The sequence below is a fragment of the Nanorana parkeri genome, unplaced genomic scaffold (genome assembly GCF_000935625.1).
Source record: "Nanorana parkeri isolate BGI_ZX_2015 unplaced genomic scaffold, ASM93562v1 scaffold2952, whole genome shotgun sequence".
NCBI lineage: Eukaryota > Metazoa > Chordata > Amphibia > Anura > Dicroglossidae > Nanorana > Nanorana parkeri.
Window position 1 is genome coordinate 52,845 of NW_017309220.1, and position 18,551 is coordinate 71,395.

Here is an 18,551-nt window from a genome sequence, read left to right on the forward strand (position 1 = left end):
CTCTCTCTCTCTCCAGCATTTACTACAAATCGGAAAGTCCATATATGGTAAATGATGTCAGTGGAGATCCCTGCTGATCGGATCCGATCAGCAGGGATCTCCAGTGACATCATTTACCATTACATAATTTACTTATTTAGCCTAAGGAATGCATTCATAAAAAAAAAAAAAGATAGAACCCCATAGTTCTTTAATATCCCTCCTGAATGGCGACAGTTTGATGCTTTTATCCTTCTGGGCAGGCACCGAAAATTCTCTGTAGCCAATAGGTGCTTGTGAGTCATCCTGTGCCCGGCTCCATGTTTCCAGCAGGATTTGTATGTCCACGTTGTGCAGTCTATGTTTGAAGTCTGGATCTTTTACTTTGAATCCAAAGGCTGGAGGCATTCAGACCCTGAATGTTCCAGCTACTGATTGATAGTGATGTCATTTTGTGTTGTTATACCTTGTAATGAGCAATATTACATGACAATCGGGATTGGAATGGTTGTCATTGTATTACATTATGAGTTCAATTCACATTAATTTGTTGTAAAGTGTGCTGAGAAGGGTCCGTATCTCCTCCATGTCTCTGTTCTGTGGAGGTCTTGATGTCCATCTTGGGGCGGGTGGTTTCCACCATTCCTGCCATCTGCTTTGTCCTGTTCTTGGGTTAAATGTGTTCTTGTCTTCGTTTATTGGTGCGGTTTGAGGTCTTCCTGTGGTTGGTTAGTTTGTGCCGGGTTCTGGGATATGGGTTCTGTTCAGTACAAGGTCTTTAAATTATCTTGCCAGGTGACTCACCCCTTGTTTGTTGAGGTGTTCAGAGGTTATGGAAGGATGTTTGGCCAGGAAAATGTTGGGTTTTGATCTAGTTTTAGCCACAAGTTCTGTGTTGATGTTCTGCATGATATGGTTCAGTATGTCCTTCCTTGGAAGTAGCCAGGATTGAATTTGGATTGGAGACATTTTTTCTGTGCAGTCTGTTAGTTGTGACTGTCTGCAATGCCTTCCTGTTGGGTCTGGATGTTGTTCGTACCTGTGTGTATGATGATTTGTTTGGGGTTCCTAAAGTATAGATTGTTGAGGACTTCCATTGTCTGTTCAATGGATTTTGGTGACTTTCTTTCCTGGGAAGAGCCTTCTTGTGTTTAAGTACTTCCCATTTGAGTCCATTATTATTACTACAATTTCAGGAGTTTGTTGTCTTGGATTTGATGGCCGGCTGGTCGTAAGTTGAGCATTTTGTGGATTGTTTTGGCTGTCACTGGTCTCTGTGTTGTTGATGTGTGGACACTGTCTTATTAGTCTCTTGTTCGTTGTCAGGCACTTTGTCTATATACATCCTTTTTTATTCTTTCTCCTGGTTGATAGGTTTGTGTTTTAAGTTTTGTTATCTTCTCTCTGCTGGATATTTTCCTCTTGTAGTTGTTGGATCTTCAATTGCATTTCCTGTAGGGCAGACCTATGTTGAGATTTCAGGGTGTTTATTTCTTCTGAGTTGATCTGCATGTCTCTCACCTAATTTTTTTTGAAGCTGTTCCTTGAATTGAATGAAGGAAGGGATTCCCTGACCGTAGATAACAGGCTACTACATGCTGAGGTGTACTCATACCTGCACACCCCTTCAATGCACTTCTGACAGAGGCTTTTTCCAATCAGAACCAAGTTTTGAGGAGCAAACTGCACACGTCTTCTTATGGACCACCTTGGCCTTAGAAATTTTAACCTGTAACACAGTTCGAGAAATTACCCTCTGCTATCCCTTCTTTAAAAGAAAGGTACCCCTAAACTAAAGTGCCCCCTCAACACCATAAGCCCAGCACCAAGGAGCCCCAGGTGGAGGAAAATATAGTCAGAACTACAGGGAGGAAGTATGAATACATCCACCTACCTGAGCAGAGCTGGTGCCAGCAGGACCTGAATCCGTCTGCGTAGTTTGCAGGAGTTACAGGATCCATTTTGTGGAGAAAGCAGCTCCCCCACCAGTGCTATTTCAGTCAGGTAATCATGCAGTCTGCATTTAGCCAGGCGCTCTCCCCCTTCCTCTGCGCCGGAAATGAGGCCTGAAACCGCAAGGCCCCCGGAACTTGTCACCCGCAACAGAAGTGACCTACTCGGTCATTCGGCCCGGCCGTGGAGAGACTCCCGGAACTCAGACCGGCGCCCCCTAACTAACGAGCCGCACGGCCTGGGAGATCAGCCAAGGGGGTAGCACATGTCCCGGCACCGTTGGCCGTGAAAGGCCTTTATGACTTTACCACCATAGCAGGTGGTTTTTTTAGGGCCCTAAAAACAGAAAAACCTGGAGGGAAAAATCTGCATACCTCAGAGGGGCTCCCTCACCGTTCTGGTGATGTGCCCTCACTGATTGAGGCAATACAAAAAACCTGAGGAGCTAAAGGAGAGGCGGACCTTTTAAAACTATTGTGGGGTGGGGGGACGCGTTTCCTTCTAAAAAGGGAGAAGCCTCTCGCAAGCTGTTCTGGAAGACGGGGAAAGTATATTACCGATTAGCTGTTTCGGCCCTAAAACATTCTAAAAACGTACCCTCTGCAGTTCCCTACAAGGGTAAGCTCCACCACCAGCAATTTAAAATGAACGCCCAGCCCAACCAAGGAGTTAAATTAGGCAGTAAACCTAATAGGCCACTTTACACAGAGAAACAGTAAAAAACCACCAAGGCGATAGGAGTCCTTTACCACCTCCCCTTCAAAATGCCACAAATGTGCCATAATGCCAGAACTTTGTATAAATTTACAGGTTAAAAAAGGAGAACTATGAGGTGAGTGCTTTTCACTCACCTCATAGTTCTAGCCGACCTGTGACAATGAGACTGTCAGAGGTCGGTTCAGTAGATCGGGAGGTGAGCCAACACATGCCAGTGTTCGCTCACTTCTCGATCCTGTCACGGCTCTCTGCCATGACAGGGGAGGGGATGGATTCCCCCCTCCCTGCCAGCGCTGACTGGCGGAACGGACAGGGGAGGGTACAGCTGGCTCTGCCTCTAGATAGGCAGAGCCAGCTGTCACTCACACAGCTGGGCGGATCTCGACATCGATGTCAGGATCCGCTCCGGCGTCTCAGTATACTGCGAGCTGTAGCTCGCGGTATACAGAGCTTAGGGTGATGGGAGGATGCTAGTTTGTGTCCTCCCGTTACCCTAAAGAGAACTATGGGGAAAACCCCTGACCCCATAGTTCTCCTTTAAGGTCAGACAATGCAGACTAATAAAACAAACTACAATGAATTAGCGGAAAGAGACCAGCCAGTCAGAAGAAGCCGACTATGTGAAAGAATGTTGTGGATCCTTCAAATTGCACTCTCAATTTACTAGTGTAATGCATGCTACATTTCAAGCCTTTATGCAGGCAGATGAAACCGATATGCAGATCCAGGAGTTGTTTGAATAGCTCAGCAAAAGTAGCCGGATCAGATCCTTCTAGACCTTCCGGCAATCCCACCAAAACGTTGTTCTGGCAAAGCCTGTTCTTGGCATCCTCAGACTTCATGCTCAATATTTTACCGTACAGTTATTAGGTTTGAGAAAGTCCCATGGATGTATCCTCCAGGGATCCCAATCAAGACTCCGTCCAAGTGAGGTGACCCTGGATTTTGTCCAGGTCCTGTCAAATGAGCCCATATTAGAGATATAACATTTCCAGAAATTTTAAAGCCATGAGGGGAAAAAAAAAAAAAAAAGTTTCCCCCTTATATTTCCCCACGGAAAAAAGACATTTTTGGAAGAATTGAAAAAAATAAAATAAATTCACTGTGAAGTATTTGTACAAATTGAAAGTTATTTTGTTACACTAGGTACCTAAAATGCAGTGTAGATAAAACTATTATGCTTGAAATAAAAAGTACAGCTTATTCAGTAAATAAACTTGCTTTTTAAAACTTAATTTTTTATTACAAATGGAGCAAGGACTGTATATGTTAATTACATTTCAGCTATACATGAGAACAGGTAACCACCCCCTTTCCCTCAAAAGCAACAAAACAAGCAAGAAACCAACATAAAAGAATCAGATTGCCCCTTAGCACCAATAGCAAATAAAAAGGTAAGCATCGTATTTTTCACTCCATAAGACGCACTTCCCCCCATAAGGCAAAAATGTCAGTGCGTCTTATGGAGCGAATGTGTTAGAGCTGAGGGAATCCTATCGCCCGACACCCTGGACATGCAGTTTCAGGGGCCGGGCGAGTAGTTTTTTTTTTGTACATTTAGCCCTGCTCCTGACAAGCAGAGGTAAACGTGTAGTGTATAGTTTTAATACAAGTGATTCGAATAGATCACTTGTAGGAAAGGAGCAGCAGCGATCCTGTCCACACTCGTTTAAATTTTTCCAATCAGAGGTCTGTGTGGCAATGGAGGTAAGAGGCAGAGCACGCAGCCAAGATAGCACCGCTGCATGTGGCGGGAGAAGAACAGCGACACCTGCTGCCCGGCCAGGTATGCTCGGAGCGCCGTCCAGAAGGCATTAGCCAAGTAGCGGTGCTCGGAACCTACGGTCGTGGCTGAGTGAGGAAGGACGGTTAGACAGGCTGAAGAGCAGGATAAAAGGATCGGATAAGAGCCAAAGCACGTCCGCACGGCTCATATCCTGGCCACACCCCCTTTTAACAACTTTTATATACCAAGGAACATCTTGCAGTCATTAGAAATTCGCATTGATTTATTGAATGGGTGTGAGCATGCAGCATAAGGGTCAAAAGTAATATCCTATAACAAAGTTTCATTAAACTTACCTTTGCCAGCTTTCCCTCCATAACAGCAACACAGGAGTTTGTGGTTCCCAGATCGATTCCAATAACTGCTCCTTTAATGGTCTCAGAGCTAAAAAGCAAGAAGTTAGGAATGATTCTCATGACCTTTTTGTTTTTATTTTTAATAAAGCTATAATAATGCAGAAACGTAAAATTTGTTAAAATTAGAAAGCGCCAGTAAAAAATCCAATTCAAAGAAAACCAGGTTAGAAAAAGACAAATACCCATTTTAACCAGTTAAAGATGAGACTTCGGTAATGTTACAAATCTTCATTAAAAAGGAGAACTATGAGATGAGTGATTTCCACTCACCTCATAGTTCTAGCCGACCTGTGACAATGAGACTGTCACAGGTCGGCTCAGTAGATCGGGAGGTGAGCGAACACATACCGGGTTCGCTCACCTCTCGATCCTGTCACAACCCAACAAGCTGCCTTAAAAGTGACATTAAAAAGGATAAATTCCCCCTCCCCATGCTAGTGTAAGGACTTACCTTAACCCCTTCATGGAGCAAGGCCCTTTTCTAAAAAATTTTTGCTTACATGTTATAATCCACATTTTAGGAAATTACTTAAAAAAACGAAACATTTATATTTTCAGAAAGCCAAAAACCTATAGAATAAAATTCTGGCCGTTGCAAATTCTTCATGTTGCACGATATTAGCGCAACTCCTTCACCATCCCCAAAATTTAGTGAAAATGCACTTAAATGCCCCAAAACACAATAAAAATACTCGTGGTTTAATAAAATATAAAAGAGGCGGTTACAAGTAAATCGATACCCAGGTTACAAATTGTGTGAGTCTGTGAAACCGACAAAATTCAGTACCCCAAAAAGTCCATAGACGACGCTTTAAAAGCCCCCATAGGTCATCAGTTTAGAGATGCGCATAAATATTGGCCCTAGAATTATTGCTTTCACTCCCAACATGTGTAGCGCAATTGTCGGTTTCATATGTATGCACCCCCGACGTGTGTTTGTGAAGACGCGCGTACTTGTGGGGGACAAAAAAAAAAAAAAAAAATTACACACTTATTTTTTTTACATTTTATTTAAATTTTAAGATTAAAAAAAACAAAAACTTTTTTTACTTTGCTATCCCATGTGATATTGGCAGTGACAGGTGCTCTTTAAGGCGATACTGGAGGTCCAAGACCCCTAGTATCACCTTTAAACTTCAAATAAGCTATTGAAGGGCAGATCACAATTCAATAGCTTATTGCTGGGCTTCGGAGCCGACAGTCGGCTCTACAAAATGTAAACAGAGTCCCGGCGGCTTTCTGTTTAAAAACGGGACCAGTGACGTACACTGTATGTCACTGGTTATGAAGGGGAATGATGCCTCTTCATCTGATCTTGTTCTTTCCTGTAGTTTTCAGGAGTCCCTCCAGCGTTGGTTCCGGTCTCCAATCCAGCACTGACTCCTCTCTCTTCACTGCCACTTCCTGTCCCACGGTGTCTGCAGGTGCACACTGCTGCATTGACTTACCTGGTCTCTCCCCTCGAAGATCTGAACTGCGCATGCTCCCGCCCCAAGATCCATTGTGGCCACCCGAGAATCTTCAGATGTTTGGATGGGAGCACACAGCGGAGAAGCAGGTAAGTTTTAACACTTTTGAAAAGGTTGGGGGTTTCTTTTAATGTTTTTGCATATACTTGCTGCTTGCTAGCAGTAGATCTATGCAAAGACACTCAAGGCTTCAAATAACCCTTTAAGCCTCAATTGTTTTCTAGATTTAGATGCCATTAGTCTGCTACAAGCAGGAAAACCCATTACCTTAGCTTCCCTTTCACCAGCGATATGACTGCAGCATTGTTAATTTGTAACACCACAAAATAAGAAGCTACAGCAGGCAGCTAATGTGTCCAACACAGGCATCAGGATTAAAAGGAGAACTATGAGGTTCACTCACCTCATAGTTCTAGCCGACCTGTGACAATGAGACTGTCACAGGTTGGCTCAGTAGATCGGGAAGTGAGCGAACACATACCGGCGTTCGCTCACCTCCCGATCCTGTCACAGCTCTCTGCCGTGACAGGGGAGGAGCTGATTTCCCCCCTCCCCGCCAGCGCTTACTAGCGGATCGGACGGGGGAGGGGGCGGGTACAGCTGCGGCGTCGCAGAATACCACGAGCAGTAGTTCGCGGTATACTGTGGCGTCTCAATATACCACGAGCTTTAGCTCGCGGAATACTGAGCTTAGGGTGACGGGAGGACGCTAGTCTGTGTCCTCCCGTTACCCTAAGGAGAACAATGGGGAAAAGCCTTAACCCCATATTTCTCCTTTAAGGTTTTATTTACATGCCGGACTAATACACGGAACAATGCACTTTAATGTGCACTGTTCAGGCTTTTGGGGCAGCCATGCAGCCCTCAAAATAGACCAAGCTCAATCTATTGACAGATCCACACTTTTGCGACTATATAAAATAGCTGCAAACAAGGGGAATCTGTGCAGCTGAAAGCATTTAGCGTTTGCGTTGCCACGCGGAAAACGCAAACACTATATGTGAATGGAGCGTTACATAACCGAATCCCTAAACCAGCAATTTAGTCCAGTAAAACAGATTTTTGCTTCTTAATTATGCCCAACAGATCTATCCTTCTGGAAAAACAGCATTGCAAGGGGATACTGTGAGCTCTGAAAAGGTAAAACACCTGTAAGTGTTACACTAAAACATATGATCCACCTCAGGCATACCAGAGCAATAGGGGCCAATTGTTAGGACCTGCCATCTTCAGGTTCCAAGTATGTGGAGAGTTTCAGTTGTGCCCTTTACTGAGACTCTTAAAACTGTTTAATATATCTTTAAATATTACCATTTGAAAGCAAAATTCAAAATCGAGCACAAGGCTGATAGTACACCTGTACCGAAGGACAACAAGGAGTATTCGCTGAAAGGCAAGTATACCTTTGGGGAAGGGGTAGTCCCATTTTCCCAAAATGTACCTAGTAATGTGGAATTACCCTTTAACCCCTTGCATCCCCTGATGTCTCCATAATGAGGACTGCCATTGTATATTGGCTATCACATAGGGGGTTTTTCATCCCTTTATGTGATAGCAATCAAGTTAAGTTTAAAAAGGCCAGCAGAAGTGGGTAAAACACTGGCTGGCATCTTTTTTAAACAGCCAGCGATGGTTGTTTATGTACAAGTGATCCGGCGTCTACACAGCCCCCCAACCGCTGATTTGTCCACCGATCACTGGACCCGAAAGTGATGTGTATTACATCACTTCCAGTGTCACTATTTACACTCTTCAGCTTTTAGAGCCAGGAGAAGCAGATCTCTGCTTCCTCAGCTACTTTGGGGTCCCTAGGTAGCATTAGGGGGGGTCTGAAAGACCCCCGATGTCGCCATAAAGGGCGACCTGTCACACAGTATTTGCTATTACATAGGGGGCTTGTTAGCCCCCCCATGCGATAGCAATAAGGTTAGTGTAAGTAAAAAATAAATAGTCCCCCGCCCCCTACTTGCACACAAAAACGTGTCGGTGCGCCTATATGCGAAAAGGACATTGCGCTACACGTTACATGTCGCCGCGAACGTCAGAGTGAGAGCAATAATTCTAGGCCCATCAGTCACTGTTGGCACTAAACTGATGAGCGGTAAAGCGTTTAGGAAGTGTTCCATATGGGAAATTTTAGGTATTGAAGTTTTTTGTGGCTTCACAGGTGAACGCAGTTTTAAGGCTTGACAGGTTTGGTATCCAATTACCCGGCGTGACCCCATCTTTCATATTTTACCCAAAAAATTGGTATATTATTCTGTGCACATTATTCTGTGCACTAAATTTGAATTTAGTTCATCCTAAAAATATTGGTTTGATAAACATTTGCACAAATACCGTACTACATAAAAAATTGCAACTAGCATTATTTTAGTCTACATGGCCTCTGCTTTCAGAAAATATCGTCGCTTGGGGGTCTGGAGCCGTATTCTAGCCAAACATCTATATTTTATCATGTGCGCAAATAGTAAGAAATTGCTCTGGACAGCAAGTGCACTACACTGCATATGTGGAAGAAAAAAAAAAAAGATTTCAACTGCAACATTTAGATGATGAATCACGAGAATAACACTTGGGCTAATTCTAAACAGGCATTTGCTTAATGATTGTAAAGCTTTCAAATTGCTTCGTAAAAGCTATTAGTTATGTTCATGAACAATCAAATTGCTGCAGCAGTCATTGAATAATTCACTTCTCATTACTAGGGCTTGCTGCCCCCCCTCTACCCCCCGATTTCCTTTTCACAAGATTGGTGGCCACTATTCCCTCCATCTGTGGCCACCTACATCTATCAAGTTTCTACCTACAGTGGGACAGCCCAGGCTGCACAAACTGCCGGTCTGTCGCACCCACCAACAACAAGGGTTTGTCAATCAACCGACTGTCTGTCATGCCCATCTACGCCTGCCCAAATAGATTAGCAGGCTATTCAAATAGCAAGGATTTGATGTCCGTGCCCTCCTCTCAGCTGCTGGGCATGGCTAAATAAATTTAAAAAAAATCCAAACTAGATATGTAGAAAGAATAGGTTACCAGCACTCAGATTGATTTCAAATAGATAAGTCCTTTTTATTGGACATACGTGTCACAATAGTCAAACAGCCGACGTTTCGGGGCCACGCAGGGTCCCTTCCTCAGGGCAAAATGTGACAATGTGATGGTGTCCACACACCACATATATACCCCATGATGTGAACCAATCAATAGACACCTCCCCAGTGATGTCAGAATGGCGGGAAAAACGCCATTTTTAAAACTATTGATAATTGGTTCACATCATGGGGTATATATGTGGTATGTGGACACCATCACATCTTTTGCCCTGAGGAAGGGACCCTGCGTGGCCCCGAAACGTTGGCTGTTTGACTATTGTGACACGTATGTCCAATAAAAAGGACTTATCTATTTGAAATCAATCTGATCTACTTTGTGCATTACACGGTGCCATCCGTGGGAGTTACTGCAAGCACCTTATCTCTACTGGCCGGGACTGCTGAAAGGTGTGTGGAGAGCACCCTCACCAATTCCAAACTAGATATGACATCACAGACCCTTCATTAAGCGATTTCTCAAAAATCTTAGTATCTTGCCAAAAGTATTGGGACATCCCTCCAAATCACTGGATTCAGGCGTTCGTGGAATATTTAGTAGTAATGAGATTTCACTGGTCAACTGTTAGTGGTATTATAACAAAGTTGGAACAGCAGCAACTCAGCCACGAAGTGGTAGTCCACGTAAAATGACAGAGCAGGGTCAACACATGCTGAAGTGCACAGAAGTTGCCAACTGTCCGCAGAGTCAATAGCTACAGACCTCCAAACTTCGTGTGGCCTTCAGATTGGCACAACAGTGCGTAAATAGCTCCATTGAATGGGTTTCCATGGCCGACCAGCTACACGCAAGTCTTAAATCAACAAGTGCAATGCAAAGAGTCGGGTGCAGTGGTGTAAAACTCACCGCCACTGGACTCTAGAGAACTGGAGACGTGTTCTTTGGAGTGATGAATCCCGCTTCTCTGTCTGGCAATCCGATGGACGTATCCGGGCTTGATGTGGGAACAGTTTGGGGAAGGCCCCTTCCTGTTCCAATATGACTGCACACCAGTGCACAAAGCAAGGTCCATAAAGACATGGATGAGCGAGTTTGGGGTGGAGGAACTTGACTGGTCTGCACAGAGTCCTGACCTCAACCCGATAAAACACCTTTGGGATGAAGGGTGGAGACTGCGAGCCAGACAGACATTCTCGTCCAACATCAGTACCAGACCTCACAAATGCGCTTCTGGAAGAATGGTCAAACATTCCCATAGACGCACTCCTAAACCTTGTGGACAGCCTTCCCAGAAGAGTTGAAGCTGTTATGGCTGCAAAGGATGGGCCAACTCAATATTGAACCCTACGGACTAAGACTGGGATGCCATTAAAGTTCATGTGCGTGTAAAGGCAGGCGTCGAAAAAATACTTTTGGCAATATAGCATATAGAGAAATATTAGGATAGATATAGCTATCTATCTATATCTAAAATGGTAGGGAGCAAAAAAGGATACAACACTGTTAGACCATAATCCATATAGGCATGTAAATATATAAAATTAAAAAAAACTCTCCAATATCGGGCAGGAATCCCTGCTGTCCTGGAAGGTTCTTAGAAACAGAGTTACCAGGTACGTAACTCCAATTTTCTCTAGTCACCTTCCAGGACAGCATTAGAGAGGATAAAAAGCCTGATCTTGGTTGGCCGTCACGTCAACTCTATAGTGCTTGACAACGCTGGACCAGGTAGCTCCGATCTGGTGTAGCCCCTGCTCTTTCTGCACCATGCTCTGCTGGTTTTAAACTTTGTAGATCATAAGCTTGTTTGATTGTGAATTTAATCCACCTTCCTATAGAGCTTTTAGAAGCTCTCAGGCCATCTGTTGGTCCTGAAAATAGCATGAACAGACTGTTAGATTTCCTGATGCTCTTTGTCTTGTTCATGTACCCCAGCACACAACTACGAACATCAATGCCTTGTAAAGCAGTTTCTCATTCGATGTATTGGTACAAAAAAAAAAAAAAAAATCACGACATCCTGCATTCAGTGAAATACTGAAACTACTTTAGGTAGGAAAGCCGGGTCAGGCTTTAATATGATTGTGTCCGTAAGAATTGGACAATAGGGATCCAAAAAAAAATTGACAAAGTGTACACTTTGCTGACTCTACTAGCTGAAATAATGGCTACTAGCAAAGCCGTTTTACGCGTGAGAATTTTTAAGAAAATGCCCCAATTGGTTTAACCTCTACTTCTCACTATCCCAAAACCTTCACTTAAGCAAAACTTTACCTCTCCAATCAGAAACAGGCTTTTCCGAGAGTGATGCATAAATTGGATCAGTTTATGGAGGGTTGTACTATAGTAGGAGACTTTAAATTTCGTCATAAATCCCTCCCTGGACTCATCCTCTGGCAAAATTCACTTCTCTCCCTTCACTGAACAATGTCCGCAAATGGCTACGACACCTCCAACTAGTGGATATGTGGCGTCTTACACCCAGATGGCAGGGATTACCCCTTCTATTCGGCCCTTTATTCTACCTACAGTAGGATAGATTACTTCACATCCCACTCTTCCTTCTTAGTTAGCGTCCAACAGCTAGTTTTGGTCCTCCGATCTGGTCTGACCACTTCCCTTTATTCATGAGTTTCTCTGTTCCGGCCACAGCAAAATCTACCTCCCACTTGGAGACTTGAGTCTCTCCTCTGTGACCCAGTTACATAGTTACATAGTTACATAGTATTTGAGGTTGAATAAAGACATTAGTCCATCAAGTCCAACCTATTAGGATCTCATTCTAGGAGTACCCGTACCCCTGTATATTACGGTCCCTTAAGAAATCGTCCAAAAGTTTCTTGAACAATTCCACATTATTTGCTGAAATCACCGCCTGTGGCAGTGAGTTCCAGACCCTAACTGAACGTTCTAGAGGCCCTACGATCTGGAATCTGAGATTTTCTTGCAGTTCATGCTTCTGACTGCACTTCTCCCCCCACTCCAGTGGGAGATGCTAAAATGCGTACTGAGGTCTATTTATTCTCCCTAATGGTAAGAGTCCAGGTCCAGATAGTTACACCAGAATTTTCTATAAGACTCCATAAGACAACTCCATATCTGATTCATGCCCCTTCCCTAAACAATCACACATAACTGTCCTCGACACTCTGTACTGGTTATCGACCCATATCCTTCATTAACGTGGATTTAAACGTATATGCCAAGTTGATTGCTGACCGATTGAAGACCTTTATACCCTCTTATACATCTGGACTAGGTAGGCTTTGTCCCTTCCCGTGAACCAGGGATAACACCTCTAAGACCCTCACCTTGATGGCTTATGCTCACCAGCATCATCTCCCACTTTGTCTTCTCAGGGGTGTGGAATTCGTATCGGCCTAAAACCTCCTTCAGCCTCTGTCCCTGGCGGCCGCTGCTCGTTCCTGTCACAGGAGTTCTAGCACAGTGCTGTGCTAGAATTCCTGTGTTGGAGGTGACTGTCAATAAAGAGTACCCGTCACACCGTGACTGACTGACTGACTGGTTAAAAAGTTATTAGAAAAATGTAGCTAAATAAGAAAGGCAAAAAAAAGTGATAAAAGTAAAAATAAAAAAATGAAAACCAGCCCCGCTGCCCTTATCTGCATGAGAATAAACGTGCAGTGTTTTCAACTGCGACCATGTGCAACCGCACGGGCAGGGCGGTATTGCAGCAGGAAAACGTGCAATCTGCCTGGCACGACTGGGGTGCCATTAGAAAAAAAAATGGCACTGCCAGCGCGATCGGCAGTGGTGTGCGATCAGTGACTGCCCGGTCATCGTGCACGAAAACCAAGCAGATGGCTGGGTGGTCACGGAATCGCACACCACCGCCGATCGTGCTGTCAGTGCCATTATTTTCTAATGGCACCCCAGTCGTGCCAGGGAGATTGCGTGTTTTCCTGCTGCAATACTGCCTGGGCGATCCCACACGATCACTGTTGAAAACACTGCGCGGTGCATGTCGTGGAAATGGGTACATCTACCTTTTTTCAGCAATTGCCATGCAGATGTAACCTCATACATGCAGATGCAACAGCTGTATGCAACCGCACGTCCAGAGAATCCCCAAGTCTGCACCAACCCTAAAGGGTATATTCACTTTCAAGTAATTTGAGAAAATGGAATTACCCACACAAATCTCCCTCCCATTAAACTTACCTTTCAGCGAACGGTCCTTCCCGTCTACCAGTACGGGTGTACTATCTATACCTGTTCCATGTATTCTGAATTCCGCTTGCAAATTGCAAGCACTCGTTGGTCAACGCGGTCACCTGACGGCACTGACCAATGGGGAGCGCTTCTTAGCACTGCTAAATACGGTTTTGGTTAAAAAAAATTTTTTTGTATCAGGACAAGTAGATTGTCATGAGGGACAAGTAGATTCGGCCCCCGCTTTAATCCTTGGACAAGTAGTTTTTTCAAAAAATTTCCACACCCGCTTTTATCGGTCGACACAGAGAAGGCATTCTACCGTCTCAGCTGGAGTTTTCTAAAGGAATCGTTGCACTACATAGGCATCCCATCTAATCTCTCAAAAATGTTGGCATTATACCATGTCCCAACAGCTCGGGTCAGGATCAATGGGATTCGCTCTGACATAATCGATGTCCGTAATGGCACCCGCCAGGGATGCCCCTTATCCCCCTACCTGTATATCTTAGCAATGGAACACTTAGAAGCTGCCATTTGCAATATCCCATTTTAAAAGGATCGCAAGTTTAAGCTTAGCCTATACGCAGACGACCATCTAGTATAAGTCACGAACCCTGTAGTAGCTTTCCCATCCCCGATGAGGGAATTTGATATTTTCTCATCTGTCAGTAATTTTAAAGGTTAATGTCCACAAAACGAAAGCTTTTAATGTCTCTATACCCATTGCCCTTGAAAATAATCTTAAAACAATCTTTTGCTTTGACACAAGGCCTTAAATACCTAGGTATTTCTCTTGCCCCTCAGTCCAACCTATATGATCTTTTTTTTCAGAAATAAGTTTTTATTGAGTTTTGTACAAAGATAAAAGAACATGGATACAATAACAGAAACAAAGGACGTACATACAGCACATAAACCGCAGTCTCCTAAATTAGATACATATCATGTCCGGGCCTTAGAGCATAGAAGGCACTCCTGGCGTAGGCAATTATGAAATCCCTGAGCTAGACACAATGTAAAGATCGCCACCATGTTAGGTTAAGATCAACGCCTCGCTGTCGGCGGCGAGTCATATCAGAGGAACAGGCAACTGGTGGACCCATATACAAGGTGACATTTATTAGACAAACCGGACCTATATGATCTTAATTACAAGCCCCTCTTGTTGAGAATCCAACAGACCTTAAGAGTAGGCAGGACTCCATAATTCATGGTTTGGGAGAATGGCTCTATTTAAAATGGACATTTTGCCACGTCTCTTATATGTCTTTCAGACAGTTCCAATGGAGGTCCCTAAAGATTGTTTTTAATATCCTCCGTTCCTCCCTTCTGCGATATATCTGGTCCTCTGCGCCTGCATCACTCCAATGCTAGCAGATGGATCCACTAGATCAGACAGCCCTACTGTGAAAAGGAGAGTCCGTGCATGTAGAACCCTGCACCGTCGACCCCAGCACCAGTGCCCTGCTTCGCGTCATGTCTAGGTACCTTGTCTCCCTCCACTGTGGCGTGGCTGAGCATCCTCACGGTCTGGCCGGAGGATCGCCGGCACGGAAGTATGTCACATTGTGACGTCACATCCACCGACCGCCATACTGTTACCGGCTAGACGCTGGTAAGCAGTCCCACGAGGGAAGTCTGACAGCGGCTGACACACCCCCTGCATCACGCCGATGCAGACAGATGGGGTCTGCAACCGCTACATCTGCAGGGAGCCATTGCTTCATGGAGCTTTCCTAGCAAAGCAGCATCTGACAGGGAGGCCTCACTGCGACCTATCACATCAGGAGGAGGATAGTTGCCATACATCACGTAGGAAACCTCAGGCTGAAAAAAAAAAAAAAAGACAGAATTTAAAAAAAGGGTAGATGGGGCTGCCCTAGAAACCCAGACCCTGGATACCTCAGGTACACTGTCCCCGAAAAATAGGACCCCTGCAACTAGCTCGAAGGCCTTTAGCGGAAAACGACAAACGTTACGATGTCCTGCTTGGCCGGAGGAAACGAAAAAAAAAACACAACTAAAAAAAGGTATGCAAGGCATGTGATCTTTTTATTAGGTGTGGGTGATGAGTTTCCTGTTCCGGTGGGAGAAGCCTATCTCTCAGATGCTGCCCTGGAAGGTTACTAGAGAAAAAAGGTAGTTTTCGGATTTGGTCTGACAAATTCTGCTGCAGGAAGTGCGTTGCAGTGCCAATCATTTCAACGGCAGCCCAAACGCGCCTCCCACCCGCAGTGTGATTGCCCACACTAGAATGTACCGAACCGCAATGACGTGCATTCCAGTGCGATTGCAAAAAATTGTGCATGCAGTTTTATTCTGAAGTAAACTTTGTAACTGCATTTGAGTATTTTATTTTAAAAGGGATGGTATTTATTTTAATGAAAATAATTAGCTGCAGCCCTAAAAGCATATGTAAGTGATCAAAACAACAACAAAAAACAGTCATTTTATTTTAGGAGGGGAAGGGAAGTACTGGGTGAAATGCAATAGTATCCTGAAGCTTAGCTTTAATACTTTATTCCACTATTCAGGCATCGGTTTTGCCAGTACAATATGAAAAACAGCACTTGAAGTCTCACCTTATATTTTTCACTGCTCAGGCACCCAACTCAGTCACACAGTATACAGTTGGGCAAAAAAGTATTTAGTCAGCCACTAATTGTGCAAGTTCTCCCACTTAAAAAGATGAGGCCTGTAATTGGCATCATAGGTAGACCTCAACTATGAGAGACAAAATGAGAAAACAAATCCAGACAAATCACATTGACTGATTTGGAACAAATTTATTTGCAAATTATGGTGGAAAATAAGTATTTGGTCAATATCAAAAGGTCATCAATACTTTGTAATATATCCTTTGTTGGCAATGACCAGGGCTTGAAAAATTTGAGTGTCTCAGTCAGTCAAAAATGTCACCAGTCAGCATGACCGGACTATAGCCTTGCAATTTGTTTAAAAAGTTTGGGGACAGATAGAGCTTTCTTTTGGAGGTATATAATCACCACAGAACTATGAGGTGAGTGAAAAGCCTAAGCGTTCGAAATATGCGTGTATGACGCGCGTTTTGTGGTGCATTTTTTAACCACGATTTGCAGCCACAAAACACACGTCAAACGTGCGTTTACGAGGGCTATCCGGCTGTATCCTAATGAATACGTGCGGAAATACGCCCCAAAGAAGCTCCTGTACTTTGGGCATAGGGCGTTTTTCAGCACGGTCCGACACGCTGAAATACGCCACGCTGAAATATGCCCAAGTGAGAACCATGCCCATAGGAAATAATGGGATTTCACTTGCAGGGCGTTTTACAGCGCGGCGATCAGCGTTGTAAAACGCCCAGGTGTGAACCCGGCCTTAATGGCTCTAAAATTATTGCTCTCACTCAGTTTGCGGCGATATGCAACATGTGCGGCACGTAGGCGCACATATGCGTGTGTATGTGGGGGGGCGCGGACTTAAAAAAAATGTTTAAAAAATAAATGTTTTGCTTCTTTATTTTTTTTATCAATCTTTCATCTTTGTATTACTTTTTTTTTTACATACAACTTTATTGCCATTACATGGGGGGCCAAGAAGCCCCCCATGGGATAGCCAATTTACATGACAGGTCCTCTTTATGGAGACATCAGGGGTCTCCAAGACCCCTGTCACCTAGGGACCTCCAGAGAAGCTGATTAAGCAGAGATCGGCTTCATCAGCTTCTCTAGCTGGAGAGTGACACTGAATGCAGGAAGTGATGTAATATACATCACTTCCTGCATTCAGGGACTGAGGAGATCAAAGGGAGTTAGTGTACTGAACTCCCTTTGATCTCCTGTCACAGAGCCGTGCCGGTCCCGGCCACATCGAGCACAGCAGATCTCGGGACCGGCAACGGCAGTGACAGCTTCTGATACAAGCGATCAAGCGTCTCTCGAGGCGCTCGATCGCTTGACTGTAAAGCTCCCGGCCGGCCGTGTAATTACAACGGCCAGCAAGCTGCTTGTCGGGCTCCACTGTCTGCTCGTCACAGACGAGTGGATTTTTCGAGCCCTGGCAATGACAGAGGTCAAACGTGTCCTGCACGTCTTCACAAGGTTGGCACACACTGTTGCTGGTATGTTGGCCCATCCCCAATGCAGATCTCTAGAGCAGTGATGTTTTGGGGCTGTCGCTAGGCAACATGGACTTACAACTCCCTCCAAAGGTTTTCTATGGGGTTGAGATCTGGAGACTGGCTAGGCCACTCCAGGACCTTGAAATGCTTCTTACGAAGCCACTCCGTTGCCCGGACGGTATGTTTGTGATCGTTGTCATGTTGAAAGACCCAGCCACATTTCATCTTCAATGCCCTTGCTGATGGAAGGAGTTTTGCACTCAAAATCTCACGATACATGGCACCATTCATTCTTTCCGGTACACGGATCAGTCGTCCTGGTCCCTTTGCAGAGAAACGGCCCCAAAGCATGATGTTGCCACCCCCATGCTTCACAGTAGGTATGGTGTTCTTTGGTATGGCATTCTCTCTCCTCCAAACACGACGAGTTGTGTTTCTACCAAATAGTCCTATTTTGGTTTCATCTGACCATATGACATTCACCCAATCCTCTTCTGGATCATCCAAATGCTCTCTAGCAAACTTCAGACAGGCCCAGACATGTACTGGCTTAAGCAGGAGGGACACGTCTGGCACTGCAGGATCTGAGTCCCTGGCGGCGTAGTGTGTTAATGATGGTAGCCTTTGTTACGTTGGTCCCAGCTCTCTGCAGGTCATTCACTAGGTCCCCCGTGTGGTCCTGGGATTTTTGCTCACCGTTCTTGTGATCATTTTGACCCCATAGGGTGAGATCTTGTAAATAAGTATTTGGTCACCTACAAACAAGCAAGAGTTCTGGCTCTCACAGACCAACGGTTGGCTCCGGCCACTTGCATGCAGAGACAAGATCAGCGTCCCCTGGTTAGCAGCTAACCACGGACGCTGATGTGTCATTACACTGAGAACCCGGCGGAGCCACTGTGATATCACGGCGGCTCCGCCAGGTTCTCAGTGTGTAATGACAGTTCAGCATCTCCTGGTTA

At 44.7% G+C, this 18,551-nt stretch overlaps 1 protein-coding gene across 1 annotated transcript in view; it reads right to left on the reverse strand.

Moving 5' to 3' along the window:
• Positions 1-18,551, reverse strand: part of HSPA9 (heat shock protein family A (Hsp70) member 9) — a gene marked incomplete at its 3' end in the record, with an annotated part of 84,013 nt that overhangs the window by 52,505 nt on the left and 12,957 nt on the right. Inside the window, exon 3 of the mRNA XM_018574419.1 lies at positions 4,732-4,819. Within this exon, the coding sequence (XP_018429921.1) occupies positions 4,732-4,819 (88 nt within the window). The remainder of the gene's footprint in view (positions 1-4,731; positions 4,820-18,551) is intronic.